Here is a 21777-nt window from a genome sequence, read left to right on the forward strand (position 1 = left end):
GGCCCAGGCCATGACCAAACTAGAAGTCAGGCACTCCGTCTGGGTCTCCCATGAGCATGGCAGGAGCCCAAGTACTTGTGCCTCAACTGCTACTTCCCAGGCACATTAGCAGGAAGTTGGTTTTGGAATGCACCATAATCGCTTTTTGGCCTTTTGGCTAAGATCAAGTGAAATGTGCCATAGTCGGGACTTGAACCAGGCAATTCGACATAGGGGCCCCAAGCAATGGCTTAACCTATTGCATGCTAGATGCTTGCCCCAAGAGATTATTTATTTATTAGAGATTCCTTTATTTATTTTTATTTGAAAGGCAAAGTTATAAAGAAAGATATATACACATACAAAAATTCCCATCCACAAGTTCACCACCCAAATAACTGTTACAGCAGCGGCTGGGCCAGGCAGAAGGCAGGAACCTGGGATTATATCTGGGTCTCCCACATGCAAGCATGGATCCAGGCACATGAGCAGGGAGCTGGATTGCAAGCAGAGCAGTTGGGACCTGAACTGGTGCCCACATCGGATGTTGGCACTGTAGAAAGTAACTTCTTATGCCACAATGTCAGCAGTCCCCAGGCAATTGCTACAAAGGCACTCTCATCTTGGGATGCTGATTCATCTAACTATGGGCTACTACTATCTCAGTTAAAGATGTTAAAGTACAGAGCAAGGGAAGCCATTATGGGTATTATCTGGAATTTAGATAAACTGATCCAGAGATGTTCACCTCTTCATTATTTATAGTAAAAATTTGATATCACCCCCCAAAACTTAACATTTGATGAAGTAAATGATGAGCTGCTATACAGTCATTAAAATGTATGTGAATGGCTGGTGTTGTGGTACAGTGGGTTAAGCCTTTATGATGCCAACACATTTTCAGAGTGCTGGTTCAATCCAGCTCCCTATTAAATGCATGTGAAAAGGCAGAAGATGATCCAAGAACTCGGACCAGCCACTCATGTGGCAGTCAGGACGGGGTTGTTGGCTGCTGGCTTCAGCCCGGCCCAGTGCTGGTTCTTGTCGCCATTTGGGGAGTGACATTGCTGGTAGATGGACAATCTCTTACTCTCTGTTGCTCTTTCAGATAAATAAATCTTTTTAAAAATAAGTTTATGAATCACTTATGATAGAATTTGATAAAAATACCACATGTAAGATTACATGTAGGGTGTAACATTTTATTTCATGCATTTGATAGGCAAAAGGACACAGATGAGGAATTAGAGTGTTCCATCTGCTGGTTTGCTCCACAAAATTTAAAACTCAATGCAAAGGCTCAACAGAGAGTGGAGAAGACAGGTAACAGTTAAATAATTTCGAGACAGAACAACAGAAAGTACATTATCTGAAGCACAAAAAGAAAACAGACTTAAAAAATAATGAAAAGAGCCTTAGGGGCCACCTGGAGTAGAAGCAAATATATTTGTGTCACTGGAGTCTCAGAAGCAAAAAGTAGCTATGAAGTCAAAGATTTGAGTAATCCTACTACTATTAAGGAAACTGAATTTGTATAAGACACTCTACAAAATTATCTCCAGGACTAGATTCCGGACTAGTGTAGAGAATTCTTCCAAACACTTAAAGGAAGAATTAACACCAATTCTATATAATCTCTTCCAGAAACATAATCTCTTCCAGCAACTTACTTCATAAGGGCATCTAATACCACAACAAATAAAGTCAGTCTAAAAACAGAAAAGTACAGATCAATAACCCTAGTGAAAATGGACACAAAAGTCCTTAGAAAAATTTAACAGATAATTCAAAAACATACAAAAACAATTAAATGCCATTACTAAGTGGAGTTTATTCCAGGTATACTTGGCTCATTCAATCTTCAAAAAAAATTTCATTAACATAATCCACTGTACTAAAAAAAAATAAGAAAAATAATACTTATACTAACTGGTGCAGAAAATGCAGGTCAAAATTCAAGACCCAGTTATGAAGGAAAAATTCTTACGACAGCTTCGCAAGGTAAGTACACAAGAGTCAAATGTATTCCCAAATATCAGTAATGAACACATATATGCTGATATTAAAAACATGACATAATTGCTGAAGAATTCATATGATTAGGCCTAAATCTAAAAAGCATGTAGAGGACTCATGCTCAAAATTACAGTGTTAGTTAAAGATCTAAAGAAAAAAACATACTATGGTGACTCAATAAAATCAAGGTGTCATTTCCCCCAGACTGACATACAGTTGCTGCTTTTAAGATTTATGTTTTGGGCCTGGCAGTGTGGCCTAGCGGCTAAAGTCCTCATTTGAACTCGCTGGGATCCCATATGGGCGCCAGTTCTAATCCCGGCAGCTCCACTTCCCATCCAGCTCCCTGCTTGTGGCCTGGGAAAGCAGTCAAGAATGGCCCAGAACCTTGGGACCCTGCATCCACGTGGGATGCCCAGAAGAAGTTCCTGGATCCTGGCTTCGGACTGACATAGCATCGGCCATTGGGCTCACTTTGGAAGTGAATCATTGGACAGAAGATCTTCCTCTCTGTCTCTCCACCTCTCTGTATATCTGACTTTCCAATAAATAAATAAATCTTTAAAAAAAAAAAAAGAGTAGGAGACCACCACCACCACAGGCAGAATCCCTGGCTTCAATCTCATTCTGTCGACACACTAGCCCTGAAAATGGACAGCAGGCTAAAACACATATACAAAACCACAACAAATTAAGAAAAAAAATATGCAGGAAAAGAATCTTTGAACCTTAAAACTAAGCAAAGAACTCTTAGACTTAACCCCAACAGCCTGATGTATAGAAGACAATTCTGATAAGCTGGATTTCACCAAAATTTAAATATTTGTTTTGCGAAAGATCCTGTTAAGAGATTGAAATAATTTGAGCAAAATATCTACAAATCACACATCTGACAGAAAAATCTCTAGTATCTAGAATATATAAGGAATGCTCAAAACAAAACCTAAAGCCACCAATTAGAAATAGAGTAAAAGACAAGAAAAGACACTTCCCCAATGAAAACACAGATGGCGAATGAGTACATGTGAAGATCTTCCCAGAGGATTTGTCACTAAGGAAACACAAAGGAAATCTACAGTGGACTCTCACTTATACATTTTATCTGGACAGCTAAGGATTTTTAAATGTGGTAACACCCAATACTGGTGAGGATGGGAATATTCATGCCATAGAATATTACTCAGCAATAAACAGGGATGAACTATGAACACACAAAACTATTTCAAACAAAATTTCAAGTACAAAACCAAGAATGGAAAGCATTTTTCTGACAAGGGTCAGGCAGATATTATATTATCACATCATTGGCAGATTATACAAAATGATCAGTTAATCAGCTTGTTACTTATTCATTGAATTCTGAGTTCCACCTGAAGTTGCCTTGGCATGGCCAGACCTTCCCTACCCATTCTAGACAGCTCTGTTAAACGATTAAAGATTACACACTGAGTGAGTTCACTTTTGCAATATTCTTAAATAACAAAGATCAGAAATGGAGAACAAGTTAGGATTAGGAATGGGGCTCTATAGGACAGAAAGAGGCATGGCTATATAAAAGGTAACATGAGAATTCTTTATTTATATTTATTGGAAAGTCAGATCTACAGAGAGAAGGAAAGACAGAGAGAAAGATCTTCCATCCACTGATTCACTCCCCAAGTAGCTGCAACGGCCAGAGCTGAGCTGATCCAAAGCCAGGAGCCAGTAGCTTCTTCTGGGTCTCCCATGTGGATACAGAGTCCCAAGGCTTTGGCCCGTCCTTGACTGCTTTCCCAGACCACAAGCAGGGAGCTGGAAGTGGAGCAGCTGAGACACAAACTGGTGCCCATATGGGTGGCAGTTGCAAGGTGAGAATTTAGCCACTAGGTTATTGCACCAGGCCCAAGAATTCTTAAGGTGAAGAAAACGTTCTGTATCTTGTCAAATTATGACTTCACAATATTTTACTATGGTTTAAAAGACATGGCAAATGTAAGATATCTGATAATTTCTGATTTTTAAATAGCTGCATGTGAATGTCTTTTCTCAACAATCAAAGCATTGTAGAATAAAAGATGAAGCTGTTGCCTTTGATAGTAGCATCTCATATGGGTGCCAGTCCCTGTTCTGTCTGTCCCACTTCTGATCCAGCTCCCTGCTAATGGTCTGGGGAAAGCAACAGAAGACGGTCCAAGTGCTTGGGTCCCACACCCACGTGGAAGCCCATGACGAAGTTCCCGGCTCTAGCTTCGTCCTAGCCTAGCCCAGCCACTGCAGCCAACTGGGGAGTGAAGCAGCAGATGCAAGATCTCTCTCTGTAGCTCTGGCTTTCAGATAAACTAATAAGCCTTTCAGAAACAAGAGAAAGAAAACAGTAGCGAATAATTTTTCAAAACACAGTGTTATGTAGTATAAAAGTGTACACTAAATGACAGTAAGATACACATATATTCATTTATATGTAAGGTATTATTCAGAAGTGTTTCTATGTGTTTCTTCAGCGATATTCCCATTGCTTAAAACAAAATTTCAATCTCTCTTTGCAATCATTTTAGGATAATAAAAAAATTTGTAACATCATGTTCAACTATCCATGTTTTTGACATTACAAAGAATTGCTCCAAATGATTTTGGATGCATTCTAAAAATCAAACTGGTTTTCATACAAAGACATATTACTTGCCTGTTAAGAATGCTACATAGAGTCTGGTAATGAACAAAACTTGGAAGAATTATGCAAACACCTATCAAATCTCTCATGGTATAAAAATAATATAGCACTTGCAAAACCATTAACTAGGAACAATCTTAAGGTCAAACTTATAATTTTAATCAAATTACTGTGAACTAATCAATTAGTTCTCAAAGTTTCATGATTCACATATAAGGATATGAAAACTAATTTGAAATTTTCAGACCTGCACATAAAATTATATTAAATAATTGTACTGAGTTTAAGTCCACACATACCAATAAATTTACCAAATACATTAATGTTGATATTATATACCAAAGCATTCATCCTATTACTGACTTTTATTAAATGTGTTTTGTAACACAACATCTTGGGACGATTTCCTCGCATCATGAATCACATTATGAGTCAGAGGTCTGGATTACATTTCAATAACCACCAACCTTTCTACATTGACTGGCTTATCAAATTTAAACAAGATGTAGTCTCCAGCTACTGGGGTTATAGCCCAGAAGAAATCCTCTCCCATGTAAGTTTTCTCGAGTGTATGTCCTTGGTAAACCTTCATGGAAGTTGATACCTCTGCAGGTGGGTTTACGTGGATTTTGAGAAGCAATGGCTTCATGTAGTCTTTATCCTAGCAGGAAAGATACACATGCTATTTAAAAACATATACAGCTCAGTACATTTAAGAAATTGTAATCTATAAGAAAACAGATCACCAACCGTGAGTTTCTGAATTTTTCCCGATAATGAGGAATGCAGACCAACATGTTGGAAAAGGGAAGGTCTGAAACGAATTCGCAGATTTGCTTTTTGTCTATCACAATGTTTCTAAATGTTAAAAAAAGAATTGTGTTATTTTTAAGCAATTATGAGAAATCATGCTCTCACCTGAAGCAAGAAGTCCTCCAGCAGTGGAGTGAAGACTTCAAATCGTCATTCCAAACTGCACTTATTTTGATGTCACCTTTTCTGGTATATTAACAGATTTGCTGCCTATCTGATAAACAGCCATAATCCAGAAACTTAATTTCAGCCAAGGGAAGAGTATAGGTTTAATTTCAACCATTCTCCAAAACATGTTAGTAATAATGATTAAATTGCTAATATTAAGATGCAAAAAAAAAAAGACTACAAGTTTGGTTCAAATATATAAATGATTAATTAGATAATAGAACAGATTAGAATTTCCAAATAAAAGGCATATTTTGTGACATAAAAGCAATTTGAGAGGTGAGACAAAAACTTGACTAGAAGCGGAGATACTGGACAAATCCATATCCACATAATTAAGGGATCATTCTGTATTTCAACTTGGGAATGTCTTGCTGCCCCAGTATTACATGGTAACCCATCTCATGTTTGGGTATATGGTACTGGATGGCTGCCAGATAGTAAGAAATTGTAACACTGGCAAACAGGCTTGGGTGGAGTGCTGCTTGAGTCTTGGCATGTGCAACAGGCAACCTTCGCAGGTTGTTACTCTTCATGGTCAATGACTTATCTAAGTCTGGGGCCAAATACATTGAAAAGGCATTCTTAAAACATACTTATTTTTGGAGATTTCCAAAAACTACTGGCTATTCAAATACTTAATTCTTTTCAAGAGATTTGACTTTGTTAATATTGTCATTAGATAACTAACAGCAAAGAAGTAAGGCGATACAGTGTATTTTGTTTTTGCCAATATGCAAGTGGGAAGAAGATAGAAAGCAAGGAAGTGAAGGAGAAAGGTGGCTCCAGTGAGCTGAATTGTGCATCTCAGTGATTTGATCTCATCAAGCCTAACTAAAGGGAATTTTTGGGTACTTGTCCCAAATTAGGCTTACATTAAGAAGGGGATATATGAACTACATTTCAAATATTTGAAAGTATACAGCAATGTGAAGTCCTTCGCTCCACAGGCAACGGAAGCAATCAGGCTTGATCCAGCAAGGCAGGTTGATGAGCATTGGCAAGAATGTGTGATGAAGGGTTTCCCAGACCATTGTCAGAGAATGCTCGGCTGGCCAGCAAAAATGTGGTAAGGAAGGCCTGAGGGCCACAGAGAAGCATGGACTAAAGCAGAGTAAGCGAATAGGTAACAATATACAGAGGGTTGAGACTTAAACTTATGAATGATTTAGGGAGTTTTCAGCTTTCTAATTTCTGTTATTTTTTTCACAGGCTTACTTTATAACTTACACACATATTAGATAAAAACTGTGCCAGATGAGTTAAATTCAGGTTTGGTACAGAAGTGTCAAGATAATAGTAACTTATCAGGATTCAATAATGAAAATTCCAGTAAATTACAACCAAAATATCAGAGTTTAGATCTTAAAAATGATTCAATTTGAATTTATATGTTTTTCATTGAAAAATACTGTTATTTTGCAACATTCAATGGTTTCCTCTAAACATGTGGTGCTTGACTTTCTTAACAAAGACAATGTAATTATAGCTTATTGGTACTGGCAAATGGTAGGTAGGGCATCAAAATACAGAATATAAAGTCATAATGTGAAATTAAATACGTGTGGGTTACAACGAATAACTCAACCCTACAATGATACGTGCTTACAATGTTTGCAATGTTATAAAGTGTCAGAAATCTGACATTCATTTTCAAGAACATGTATGTTCATATTATTTATATTTATACCAAATAAATTAAAATTTGTATTTTTCTAGATCAAAAAAAAATCAAGCTGGACGAGGAAAACCCATAACTTACTTTTAATAATATGATACTTTCAGAAATAATTACCAGTTGAACAATCAAAGCATAAACTATCACTTATTTATAGACCTGCCACCATCACCCTAATGGTAATTACACTGGACACAACACACTAAAGGTTGTGATCTGTCACTGTGTCGTTTACATTGTACTTTTATTCCTTTACGTATTCCCTTGAACAGTATTATTCCTTACTTCCAGATGTGTGGGAGTCTGATATTATCTCCCATAGCAACTTGATAGATACTTGACATAGATACTTGAAAGATACTTGACATAGAATATTAAGAAAAAAAAACCTGAAATAAATACCCAACTAAATTCAGGACAGATCAACATCTTTAATCAGTAGTAACTAAATATCAGAGCCTGAAGGGACTATAAACAGCAGTTCAGAAAATGGCTATTGCCCTACCTGCAATAGGCTTTCTGGCTTTAAGAGACTTCCCATTGCTAGTTAAAAGTCCTAATACAGGCACTCTTTTATTAGTTGGCAAAAGTGAACAGCTGAAGTGTTAGGTGGAAACACCATTTCCTTTTATCCATCTAGTTAATTTTCAGTTGGCAAAATCCAGCCCCGTAAAAGTCCCTTTCGAAGATGAAACATACTCGTCAAAAATAAAACAACTGTTTTATCCTCACAATTAGTTAACTTACGGCATCTTTTTCAGGGTTGCAGACTTTCACCCAGAGAATATGATCCAAGAGCCAATCAATGGGTTTCTCTTTATAAAACATAAATATGAATTCTACTATCAGAGTGAGGTCTGGTGCTTGAAACATTTTACCTGAAAAGATATTCTCAGTCAATAGCTGAATAAAGAAAACAGACTTCAAAACAAATGCTATGCAAGCAGTTGCTACATTATACTGTTCAAGAGAATAACACAGGGTTGCGGGGGTGGGAGGTGGAGTCTGTACATGTTCAGAGGCAGACAACATTTTTTTCCTGAAAATTTCCAAACCCCAGTGGGTTCAGTCCAGATCCAGAAAGCGTGCATACACAAGGCCTAAAAAGCCTGTGCTTTCATCTACATATAATTTTGAGTAATTGCCCTATTTCTATTTCCCCAAAACAAAGTAGCTTCAGCTAAAATATTCTCTTGAGTTGTCATGTGGGTAAAATAGAAGTGAATTTTTGAAATGATCAAAAAACTCACCAAATACCCCTGGCTCAGAGGATTCAACATGTCAGAGACTTTTCCTTCATGCTTTACTAAAATTCTTTCCATTAAAAAGGACAACACTGGGGTGAGGAGTGGGCCACACTAGTGCAGTGGGCTGTCACCATTTGGGGACATTTGCCTCCCAAACTGAAGTCCAGGTTTGAGCCCCGCTGCTCTACTTCTGATCCAGCCTCCTGATAATGCATCCTGGGGGGGGGGGGCACCTGCCATCAGCCTCCTGATAATGCATCCTTGGCGGGGGGGCACCTGCCATCACCCAAATGGACACCCAAACGAAGTTCTGGCTTCTGGCTCTGACCTGACTCAGCCCTGACTGTTGCAGACATTTGGGGAGTTTGAAAAAGAAAATGGAAGATGTTTTGTCTGTCTGTCTGCTATTCTTTTCAGATAAATGAAAAAATACAGAGTGAAAAAAAAGGAGGAGGGAAATGAGAGGTTTAGATTTAAAAAGTTATCTAAGCTGTAAGTGTAGGAGAGATTCCTAATTTTATTTTTCAAACCTTTGTAAGTTAAAATGTTTGACTTTTAAATTAACTTTTGAGATAATGATCAAAGGCACAGTCTCTAACAGTTAAAGTATTAAAATATTATAGTAGAGAAATGCCTCGAGTATTTTTGAAAACCTATAAATTTTCTTCCATTGTAGTTATATTTTTGGTTAGTTTAGAAACTTCAGTGGGTAGAGGCAGGAGTTTCAGAATGAGCACCCAACTATCCAACAAAAGAAACAATCAATAAAGCTTAACTCTCTGAATGACAACTGCATGTACTGCATAGAAATTCCAAGAGACTATGTATAAAAAAAATCTTTCTCTGGAATTCTTAAAACAACCCCTTTTGTGACAAAACAACTGAATAAATCAGATATACTCAACAGGACCATGGGGGGGAGAGCTGTAGAGATCTAGAATAAATTATACAATTCTACAAGTCTTCAAACTCTGCCTTGGGTTGACTTTCAGTATTTCAAAAAACAAATCAAATTTCCTTAAAAAAAAATCAAAGAAAACCAAACATTGCTATGGGGAAAAAAAGACAACTTTAGAATAAACAAAGCAGTTGATTTAATATTCTGAAAATTAGGGCTAACTGTGCAGCATTGTAGGTAAAGCCATTGTCTGCCAGGCCAGCATACATAGGCACTGCTCCACTTCTAGTCCAGTTTCCCACTAATGTGCCCAGGAAAGCAGCAGAGCATGGCTCAAGTACTTGGGACTCCTGAACCCAGGAGAGAAACTCAAAAGAAGCTCCGGGTTGTGGCTTCAGGCTGGTTCAGCCCTAGCCACTGCAGCCATTTGGGGAGTAAACCAAGTGAATGAAAGACAGCCCTCTGCAACTCTTCCTTTCAAATAAATAAATCTTAAAAATATATATTTTGAGTCATAGCTATTTTTTGGAAAAGTGATAAATATGGCAATTTTCTTACCAATGAAGCCCAACTGGGAAAACTCTAGAATCATCCAGTCCTCGGAGGAAAGTTGGAGTGCAAAATTTTTTATGGTGTTAAAGTAATTCTGTTTGACAATAATATCATCTTCAAGCTAGAGAAAATTAAAGTTACATTATTTTATCAAAATACATACATAAGACATTCTTGGCATGCAAAAATTTAAGCACACTTCTATCATGAAAAATCAATTAAAATATAAACATTTGGAAGCTGGCTTTCAGGCTAGAGGTTAAGACATACATGTCCCCTATCAGAGCTGCACTGATTCTTAGCTCCAGCTCCTGACTCGCGTCCTGCCAAGGCAGGCCCTGGGAAGCACTGGGCTCCTGCTCCCTGTGTGGAACACCTGCCTCCTGGCTCTTGTGGCCCAAGCCTGGCCATTGCCAGCAGATGGTAAGTGAACCAATGAATGAGAAAACTAACTCTCTCTTTGTCTCTCAAATTTTAAAAAATAATTTTAAAACAAAGAAAACAAAACATATGTAAATTAAGATAAAATAAATAAAAGCAGAAGATGCACACCACAGGTCACTAAACCACTCTGTGCCTATAAGAAATGAGGCCACTCTAAAGCATACGTTTATAGATCTGTCTTTTCTTTTTCTTATAGGAAAAAAATGTCTGAAAGTATTCAAGATTTTCTGCTTTTCACAAAATATATGCAGCCAATTGAAGTTACAGAAAAGCCATGAGCTTTTCTTCTCTGTCCTGTGCTCTGCTAGTCGAGGTTACCAAGATGCAAAGCTATAATGGATATGCAACACTTGCAGATCTATATAGATAGTTCCCATATTCCTTTTCCATTTTAATAAAAAAAGGTTATGTCATTGATATTTTTCTCTTATGGTATCACTACTATTTTTACAGATTAGTAAATATGTGTTTAAATTATGGAATTCAATAGCTGCACTGTATTCCATAAAACAGACATACTATAATTTATTCAGCTCCTCCCTTGCCATAGGCGAACATTACCTGATTTTTACCAAGCAGTATTGCAATGAAGAAACTTGCATCTACATAACAGTGCACTTCATCTCAGTAGGACAGATTTTCTTTCTGTATTATTATAGATATCCACACCATATCTCAAAAGAAAAGGTAACTGAAAGCCAGTCCTGTGGCACTCCCAGCAGTCTGTGGGTGGAGCTCTTATCAACTTAGCTGGGAGTGACAGAGATTAGCAATCCTGGCAACAAAGGTTTTCCCTTTGTCCACTAATTTTTAAAGTCAGAAGAGTACTTTAATATGTTATAAAATTTTTCCCTTTTCTAAATTTCACATCATTCTTTTTTACTACCCCATTTTGGATTTGACTTTTCATGTATATATGTGCAATGAGCTTTCTTATTCCTATTTGTAAAGAAATGGTAGTATTATTTGAAAAGATACAAACTGATCTACTTGCCAACTATTTGCTTTGAAAAGAAGCCGAAGGGACAACCAGACAAACCACAGACCTATGCTTGCATTTAAACTTGCTTTTTATAGGTTAGATGGAGGCAAATGTTTGGCATAGAGGCTAAGATGTTGCTTGGGGTCTTTGCATATCATTAGAGTCCTTGGTCCCAATCCTAGCTCCACTTTTTGTCCAGCTTCCTTATAACAGGGGGAGCACTATAAGACCTTGGAATGGTTCTTGGGTAAGATACCAAAAACACAGTAATAAAAGAAAAAAACAGGTCACAGGATGGGGCGTCTCATGCCTGGATCCCAGATGACAGCCACCATCTGCACATGGTGAGCTGTCCCCGGGCCTGCCTGGGCTCCGGGGGCTGCTCCCTTCGGGGTGAGTACACCGAAGGGGTAGGTCTCTGTGACTGGGCAGGTCTGGGACCCACCCGCCACCCTCACTGGGCGGTGAATGGTATTGGGGAGGGGCACGACCTTGGACCTGGGAGTTTAAATTTCCAGCAGCCTCCCAGCTGCTGGTGGGTTTCAGGACGGGGCGTCTCATGCCTGGATCCCAGACGACAGCCACCATGTGTAGATGGTGAGCTGTCCCCGGGCGGCCAGTGCGCCATGTGGTTCCAGGCTCTGCCTGCTGGCCGCCCGGCAGGGAACTCTGGGGTTTTGGTTCTTTGAGTTGCTACATAGTTAGCTCCAGGTTGAACCCATCATGCTTCTAGGACATGAAGCATTTGTAAAGATTCCCATTGGCAGTAACTCTTCCTTTGTAAAACTTGTAATCAATGAACAATGCTGACCACCAAATACCAGTCCATGCAAAAGCTATGGCTTGGGGCTTGTCCTGCAGAATTATATCATGTTACATGACATGATGATGGATCAGGAGAAGGGTCGCATTAAGCAAGCCATTACATTAACTAGCACTCAAGAACCATAACCCAGGGAAAATTCTGTGAGGGATATGTGGACCACATCCTGTGAAAATTCTAGCCCCACTGGTTATCTCAAGAGTTGGGGCGGTGATGGACTAAGCTAGGTGTGACCAAGGAGCCTGCCATCAATCACAGGCAAAGGAACCCCCAATAGTCTGGACTGGTCAAGGCAGCAGCACCCGAATGTGCATCCTGATTAGGGTGTGGGATGGGCCAGGCTGTAACGTTCACCAGCTCATACAAGGCCAATTAGAAGGCCAGACTGTGCCGGGCACTGGCCTAAACCCAGTGGCATGTATGAGAACTGGGTCTGGGAGTGGATTAAGTGGAGGAACTTGGGAAACTCCCCTGGCGAGTCATAACTCCCGCTGGTGAACATGTGGTCCAGAACTGGGGGTCGGACAAGCTGGGAAAAGTAGCTCCAACAGCTGGCTAATGTGTCAACTGGTAATGGAACAGGGTAGATCAGGCAGGACTGAGCAAACCTTAGCCAACAAGCAAAACTAGAGACCAGGACGGAGCACAGGTCATGCCGAGCTAGGCTCTTGCACCTACTGGTCTGCGTGAGCCAGGAACGCTAAGCCACAGTGTCTATGGCAGAGGTCAGGACAGGTGAGGGGCTGTGCCAAGCTGAGTCAGAGCAACCACTAGCATGCATGTGATCTATGGCTGGGAACAGGCCCGGCTGGGGAGCTAAGGGGACAACCCTAGCTGGGTTGAGGTTCCCACCAAGGGGTGTGTGACCTGGAATGTGGGCTGCGTTCTGATCGGGAAATGGTTGTAGTCTCCCTTGGCACAAGTGTGGACTGGGATTGGATGCACCGAGCCGGGCCAGACCCCAACACCCTCTGGTGTCCTGGAGGACTGGGATAGATGTGGGATGGACTAGGTCTCAAACCCCTACTGAGCCATGTGTGAGCCATATGTGGGTATGGACAAACCATGGCTGGGCTGAAACATCCAACAGCAAGGACCAGTTTGGGTTGAAGGCAAGTCAAGAAAAGCCATTGTTTCTGCTATGACAGGAGGTGGACTGAGTTGGGCTGGCTCATGGACCCACTGGTAAGCGTGAAACCTGGCATTGGGAGAGGTTCTGATGGAGGAGCCTGGGCAACTCCTCTGGCAGGACACAGACCCGGCAGGTAAGCATAAGAAACATGATAGGAAACAGCCCAGAACAGGCCACGGAAAGTTACCCACTGGCATACAATTGGCAGGGGTTGGGGGAAGACCAGGCTGAATCTGTCCACATCATCCACTGCAAATCCAAGCACCAGAACAGTGTGGGTCGAGCCAGGTTCGTTCGCAACAAAGACTAGTGCACAACACGGAATGCCAAGGTGAGGTTGCCTGTACCAGAAGGAACCGCAGCGCCCAACCAGCAAGCGTGAGAACCAGGAATGGAGGGGGCAGAGCTGGCAGGAGAATAAGGGAGGGTTCCTTTGCTGGACAGCTACTCCTGCTGGAGAGCGTGGGCTGGGATGGGGACAGACCAGACTAGGCAGGGCTACAACACCTGTGCGCCTCATGTGGACTAGATCAGGGAAAAGCCAGGTTGGGCTGATTATTCCTGATGGAAGGTCTTCTGTCTCTCCTTCTCTCTGTAAATCAGATGTGCTTTTCCAATAAAAATAAATAAATCCTTACTGGTGCAAACAAAATTAGAGTGGGTGAGGGTTGTTTGGGCTTAGTCACAGCATCAGCTGGAAGAAGCTGGCACTGGGGGCTAGTTCTGTCAAGTCAAACCACAGAACTATCTGCAGAGTGCATAATCTGGGAGTGGGAGAGGCCTGGGAGGGAAATAATGGGCTCCTCCCTCTTGGGTTACCACTTCCACGGGAGGGCATAAAACTAGGACAGCGGCTGGGGTGGAATGGGGTGTGGGACAGACTGGACTACTGCTACACATACTGGCAAACCAGGGTAGGGGGCGGGCCTGGTGGGGTTATTGTGGGTCGCTCTCACGAGGTTGCAGCTCCCACTTGTTTATGCGAGGGCCGAGTATGTGCTGGGCAGAACCAGGCTGGACTGCAACACCCATTGGTTCCAGGGGAAGTCGGGAGTGAAAACAGAACCAACCCAGCGATTGCAACCACCAGCTGATTGGGGCAATGGACTATGCCTGGCCCTGTACTTGGTAGCACATACAAGAATCTGGTTTGAGAACACCTCAGACAAAGTTTCTTTGGAGATCTCCCCAACAGAAATGCTGGTCTCAGAACCCTAACCAAGAAAAGAGAGAAGATAGAACAGGTCAACCAACCAACTCAGCTATATGTTGGCATCGACATACAAGGCAAATGGAGACTCTATGATAGACTATGTCAATCAGTGGATTCTTCAAAGACCTCATTGTGCTTGGAGTGACAAGATTGGCAACGATTCATAACTGCTGAAATATTAAAGCCACTTGAGCAAGAACCTCAGAGCATACCCTACATCCGGGACCTGGGGAGGGTGGGAAATTGGGTGGGCCTTCTCCCTTAATAACCCCCTTTAAACATGAAGGAAATAGTATGGAAAAAATAATAGTCTTACCCACTTTCCTATAGCCCTTGAACCTTTTTTACCCTAATTAACTATGTAAAGATTGTCAAAATTAAAAAAAAAGTAAAAAAAGAAAAAACAAATAGGATTATATCAAGCTAAGAAGTTTCTGCACAACAGTGGAAACAATTTACAAAGAATTAACAAATAGAGCCAGAGAAAAAATTCGCAAAGTATGTGTTTGATATATCCAGAATATATAAGGAGTTTAAGAGACTGGATGACAAAATAATATAGTTAAGAAATTATCAAGGATATAAATACTTTTCAAAAGTAGAAATAAAAACGGTCAACAGACACATGAAAAAATTCTGAGGATCACTATCAGGAAAATCCAAATAAAAACCACAATGAGGCATTTCACTTCATTCAGAAAGGCTACTATCTGCCCCCCAAAACCAACAAACAAGGCTGTAGAAAAGAGGGTGTACTAAAACGGTACTGATGGAAATGTAAGTACCATTCAGGAAAAAGTATGAAGTTACTCAAAATAGACATATTGCATCATATATCATACTTCAGGGAACATATCTAAAGAAAATGCAGCCAACAAATGGAAAAGATACCTAATATTTTATGGTTATCAGTAGCTCAATTCACAATAGTGAAGCCTCAACTTGGATGTTCACCAACTGGTGACTGGATAAAGGAAAATGTGGAATAAATACATGATCAAGTATTATTCAACCATGATAAAGAATGAAATCTTGACATTTGTATCAAAATAGGTGGAACTGGAAATTACTGTTTAGGTGAAATAAGCCAACACGGAAAGATAAATATATATTTTCTATCATGTGGAAGTTAATATACAGATTTAGAATATAAAAACTGTGGATGGCATACTATTTGATATTTATAAATACTGTCTTCACTAAGTTATATCAATTATATGATAATACATCCTTCTTTCACTTCTAATACTTGTTGTGCATCTTATTTTATGTGATATTACTTTTCCTATTTTTCAAGAAAAATAGTATATTTGAATAAGTGCATCATATCTTCTATATGAAGTGACTATGGCAAATGTTAAAAACTGTAAAGTCCTAAATTTTAAAAATGCCTCTAAAGGCACAGATTACACTGTGTTCCATAATTATGTTTAATTGTTAATATTTTAATGAAAACTTCGTGAGACAAAACTTGTACATATGTACATGTATATACTCAAAGCATAAATACAAAAAATCATATACATAGAGAAATTCAAGACCCTTTCAATCACAGTACCTTGACATTACTGTCTGTTCTAATGGGAAAATAAGCACAAAGGAAATTTCATTTAACAGTTTTAATGCTAGTAATAACACAGATATTACTACTGATATTTGGAAACTGTTTTGTATATACCTCAGAGTTTAAAAAACAAACAAGCCAAAAAAATTAAAAAAAAAAACTTATTTCATTAGCAACCAAGCCTTTTGGGCAGGAATTTAGTCTAGGAGTTAGGACTGCAGTTATAGTGTGTCTGGGTTGGATCCCCAGCCCTGGCTCCTGGCTCCAGCTCCCTGCCAAGGCTGACTCTGGGATGCGTCAGTATTCCTGCAACCTGCATGGGAGACATGACCTGAGCTCCTGACTCACTGTTTCGGTCTGTCCAAGTCCTTGCCACTGCAGTACTGTGAAATGGCAAACAGGAGCTCTAACTCTGCCTCTCACATTATAAGAGGCAAGAAAACAAAATCAAGACTTTCAGTGTAAAATAATACACATATAAATTCAAAAATATGGAGAATTCTATAATATTACATTTGAGTCAGAAATATCAAGACAAATTTGTAATCTTTTCCTCTGAAATACAGAATACCTTTTTCCCTGATGAAACCCTACAAGCAAAGACAGCACAACAGCAATGAGCATCTCATTCCTACACACCACACACCTCTAAAAGGACTAGTGCTGCCTGGGCACCGACTGATCCTGGATCTGAGCAGAAGATGTGTGAGATGATCAGAGAGCATTATAGTTGCTGAGGAAGCATATAAGAGCAAATCTGGACAGATTCTCATTGAATTATGATGCACCAACAAAGAACCATGACTGCAACACACTGCGGAAATTTTAAAATCCATAAGTTCAAGATAATTTTGAAGTGGCTACCATTAGAGAATGGCTAAAGTGCTACCTTTAAAAATTAATAAATATTTAAGTATTTATTCTTCTCTTTGTGAGCTGTTTTTTAAAGGTAACCTAATGGTTAATGAAGAAAAATTCTTTATAGAATTCAAGCTGATGAATGTACTACAGAATTAGAAAATCACTATTTAGAAACTTCTAATGATCTAGAGTAACATTATCTGTGGATGTTGAAATGATAAGCAGAATGGCTACTGAGGTGGCTGATGACAGAAGAGGCTGGCTTGCCCAAGCACTCATTTGTTGCATTATCACAGAAGGTGGGGCCATCTGACTCAGACATGATGCAAGGAAAGGGCTGCACAGTATACCCACCAAATGCCCGAGTCATCTAGCAGCTTCCAAGGAGACACTCCAATTCTCGGTGAGGCCTTGTATGACACTATCAGTGGAAACCTCATTCTAAGCCACAGGCATAGCATTTGGGATCATTATTTTTCCTTTTACCTTTGGGCACATTTCTGCGATGATCATAGAGTAATTCCTGACTCACCTGCCTTTGTATCAGTACCACTTTAAAGTCCAGGATGCGATATGTTTCCAACACAGGGATCTGTGAAGTCAGAGCCCTTACTATGCAGTCTAGGATAAATTTTGCTGCTTGTTACCCCCCAGTACCTCCCATTCTAGTTTTCCCCAATCTTCCCAGGTGATCCCTATCTTTTATAAACATTCTAAACTGGAGCCAACACTGTGGGGTAGTGTGCTAAGCTGGCACTTGCAGCGTTGGTATCCTTTATCTGAATATGGGTTTGAGTCCTGGTTACTCTTCTTCTGATCTAATGTTTTGCTAACACAGCTGGGACGACAGCAGAAGATGTCTCAGGTACTGGGGTCCCAGCCACCCACAAAGGAGAGCCACAGGAAGCTCTAGACCCCTGGCTTTGGTCTAGCCTACCACTAGCCATGTCAGCCGTTTGGGTAGTGAGTCAGCAGATGAAGATCTCTATTTCTTTGTTTCTTCCCCTGTCCCATCATCTTACCTTCCAAATAAATAAGTCATGGTTTTTAAAAGCATCCAAACCTAACCTTCAATTGAGAAACTTTCAGGCTAATAGATTTCTCCCTCAATGATTTGTAGCTTATACTAAACAAGTAAGAGAACTTCACACAATCTGATAATGTGTGAAGACTTAAATGTAAAGTAAATATCTCCCAAGGCATAATTTTTAGATAAATATAATTTCAAATATATTCACTGAACCTGGCTTTGAGACAGTTGGTAAATTAGGAACAATCTATACAACCAGCAATAAAGTTATAATATCTGAATAGTTAGCATTTCAAGAAGCAATTTAAAATACATATCAACCTTACCTGGCAAATAAAGCCATCGACCCTATGTCTACTGACAGCAAAAGGGGTTATCAGACAGTATGTATTATTGTGCAATATTTATTTTAGTTATATATTGGGCAACAAGATGCAAGAAGAGGAAACTCGGGCCCGGCGCGGTGGCACAGTGGTTAAGGTATTCGCCTTGCACGCCCGGGATCCCATATGGGCGCCGGTTCTAATCCCGGCAGCCCCGCTTCCCTTCCAGCTCCCTGCTTGTGGCCTGGGAAAGCAGTCGAGGACTGCCCAAAGCTTTGGGACCCTGTACCCGCGTGGGAGACCTGGAAGAGGCTCCTGGCTTCGGATTGGCATAGTATCGGCCCGTTGCGCTCACTTGGGGAGTGAATCATTGGACGGAAGATCTTCCTCTCTGTCTCTCCTCTCTGTATATCCGCCTTTCCAATAAAAAAATAATAAAAATAAATCTTTAAAAAAAAAAAAAAAGAAGAGGAAACTCTAGGCTTCCCTTCCCCCTCTCCAAGGGACACAGATTTAAAACCATTCAGGAGCCAGAGCCCCTCACTGAAGCACAAAGCCACATGATTAGGAAGAAACACATGACTTCTTTCTGGGCAGACAAAGCAGACAGACAAACATCCAACATTTCCACTTTTGGAGATGCATTCCATCTATCTTGTCCAAATCAAAGCCGTGACAAACAGGACACCTGGGAGGTCACCAAGAACAAAGGCCACCCACCAACTGACACCAGAGGCTACAGCAACACATACAGACACTAGGTGGAGCTCCAGCACTATCATATTACTTCAATATAAGCAAGCCCGCAGACATTCGGAGGAGCTCCTGAAGAAAACCAGCAACTCTCATCCCCAGATTATAAGTACAACTCCAGAGTGGATACCACCTTAGAAAAGACACAAGCTGGGCCCAGTGCAGTAGCTAGTGGCTAAAGTCCTCACATTGCACGTACCGGGATCCCATATGGGTGTCAGTTTATGTCCCCACAGCCCGCTTCCCATCCAGCTCCCTGCTTGTGGCCTGGGAAGGCAGGCGAGGATGGCCCAAAGCCTTGGGACCCTGCACCCACGTGGGAGATGGAGAGGAAGTTCCTGGCTTCTGGCTTTCAATCAGCTCAGTTCCGGCTGTTGTGGCCACTTGGGGAGTAAATTTGTCTTTCCAACAAAAATAAATCTTTAAATTAAAAAAAAATTCCTCAAATAGCTCAAATTTGTAATTAGAATGTTACAGTGAATGCTACAGAACAGAAAAACTGAAGAGATCCAGAACAATTATATCACAACTAAATACTAATTCTAGAAGTATATCACAACCAAATTCTAGAAGAAATGAATTCCTAGGAACACATAACTTGAGAAGACTGAATCATGAAGAAATAAAAAATGTGAACACTATGTGTGAAGAACTTAAAGGAGAAAAAAAATCAAGTAAGGGAAAGCAAAGGCCCAGAACATTTCACTAGAGTATTCTGATAAACATGCAAAGAATTAAGACCAATCCTCTTAAACCTCTCTCCAAAAACAGAAATGGAAAGAAGTTTTGCACATACTCTATGAGGTCAGCATCACTCTGAAACCAAAAATAGACAAAGATGAAATAAGACTACAGGCCAGTAGCCTCATGAAAACCAATACAAAAATCCTCAGCGGAACACCAGCAAACAGAAGGAAACAGTACGATGAAAATATTACACACAAAACAAGACATATACCTGCAATACAAGGATGCTTCAACAAGTAAAAAGTAATTAATGCTGGGTGTTTGGGGAGCAGGTAGGGAAATCCCAAACCCTATGGAATTATACCATAAAAGTTAAAAAAAAAGTAATAAAAAGTAATCAATGGTAATACATGTTAACAAAACAGAGAAAACACATCATCATCTCAACTGATATAGAAAAAGCATTTAACAAAATCAAACATACTTTCATAAAATACTCCACAATTTAGAAGGAAATTATCACCTCAAAATAACAAAAGTTCTATTTTCTTATACAAAGCCTACAGCTAATGTCACACTAAAATGGTGATATGGTGATTCATATCAGAGTTTCATTCTAAGGTCAGGAGTAGTATGAGGATGCCTATTCTAACTATAATATGGTACAGGAAATCCCAGCTACAGAAAGAAATTTAAAAGGAAAAAGAAGCAATCAAATTAGAAAATAAGATCACTGTTTACAGATTGCATGATCTCCATACATACAGAAGCCAAAAATAAATAAATAAATAAATAAATAACCCTATCAGAACTAGTAAATAATTATGACAAAGTTTCAGGATACAAAATCAGCACCTAAAGATTGGTCATATCTCTGTACATTAACAATGATGAACTACCCCCATCAAAAAAAAAAAAACAAACCTGGGAAAACTAAGCATTAAAGAAGGATAAAATATTTAGGAATAAATCTAAGGAGGTGAAAGACCTGATTACAATAAAAACTACATGACTAAAAAAATCAAGGAATACAGAAATGAAAAGACATCTCATATGAATTACAAGACTGAATATTAAAAATGTATATACTACTCAAAGTTATTAGATTTGGCCTTTTCAAAATCCCTACAGCATTTTTCATAGAAATAAAAAAAAATCCTAATCCTAAAATACACATGAAATTTTAAAGTATCCCAAAACCATCAAAATAATCTTTTTTTTTAAAACAGTATATTTTTTATTGGAAACTCAGATATACAGAGAGGAGAGACAGAGAGGAAGATCTTCCCTCTGATGATTCACTTCCCAAGTGGCCACAACGGCTGGAACTGAGCTGATCCAAAGCCAGGAGCCAAGAACTTCCTTTGGGTCTCCCACGTGGCAGGGTCCCAGCCTTTGAGCCATCCTCGACTACTTTCCCAGGCCACAAGCAGGGAGCTAGATGGGAAGAAGGGCTGCTGGGATGAGAATTGGCATCCACATGGGATCCTGGTGCATTTAAGGTAAGGACTTTAGCCACTAGGCCACATGCTAGACCCATCAAAATAATCTTGAAAAAGAGCAGAACTGGAGGACTCACATTTCCTGACAGCAAAATATCCCAGAAAGCAATGGTAGCCAAGTCCATCTAGCACTGGCATACAGACAGACGGATCAACTGAATGAACACTATCGCATATGTAATCATACAATCGTTAACAAGGATATCAGATTACACTGTAGGGAATCAACAGTTTCTTCAGCAAACTGTGTTGAAAAACTGGAAAACTCACACACCTAAGGAAGAAACTGGAACCACCCTGCTTTGTGCCATACTCAAAAATTAACTCTAAATGGACTAAAGCCTTAATTATAGAGCTAAAACTATAAAACTCTTGGAAGAAAACAAACACTTCGGGATTTGGAAATAGGCAAAAACAGACAACAGGACTACAAACTGAGATACTTCTGTTGTCAAAGGAGAA

At 39.8% G+C, this 21777-nt stretch overlaps 1 protein-coding gene across 3 annotated transcripts in view; it reads right to left on the bottom strand.

Moving 5' to 3' along the window:
* Positions 1–21777, bottom strand: part of MGAT4A (alpha-1,3-mannosyl-glycoprotein 4-beta-N-acetylglucosaminyltransferase A) — a 123054-nt gene that overhangs the window by 12725 nt on the left and 88552 nt on the right. For all 3 annotated transcript variants that reach the window (XM_040993771.1, XM_040993772.1, XM_040993773.1), the window contains 4 exons: positions 10008–10122; positions 8052–8182; positions 5396–5503; positions 5113–5306 (listed from right to left, as the gene is read on the bottom strand). In XM_040993771.1, the coding sequence (XP_040849705.1) occupies positions 5113–5306; positions 5396–5503; positions 8052–8182; positions 10008–10122 (548 nt within the window). The remainder of the gene's footprint in view (positions 1–5112; positions 5307–5395; positions 5504–8051; positions 8183–10007; positions 10123–21777) is intronic.

This window comes from Ochotona curzoniae, unplaced genomic scaffold, assembly GCF_017591425.1.
Source record: "Ochotona curzoniae isolate NIBS_2020 unplaced genomic scaffold, NIBS_Ocur_1.0 contig_883, whole genome shotgun sequence".
NCBI lineage: Eukaryota > Metazoa > Chordata > Mammalia > Lagomorpha > Ochotonidae > Ochotona > Ochotona curzoniae.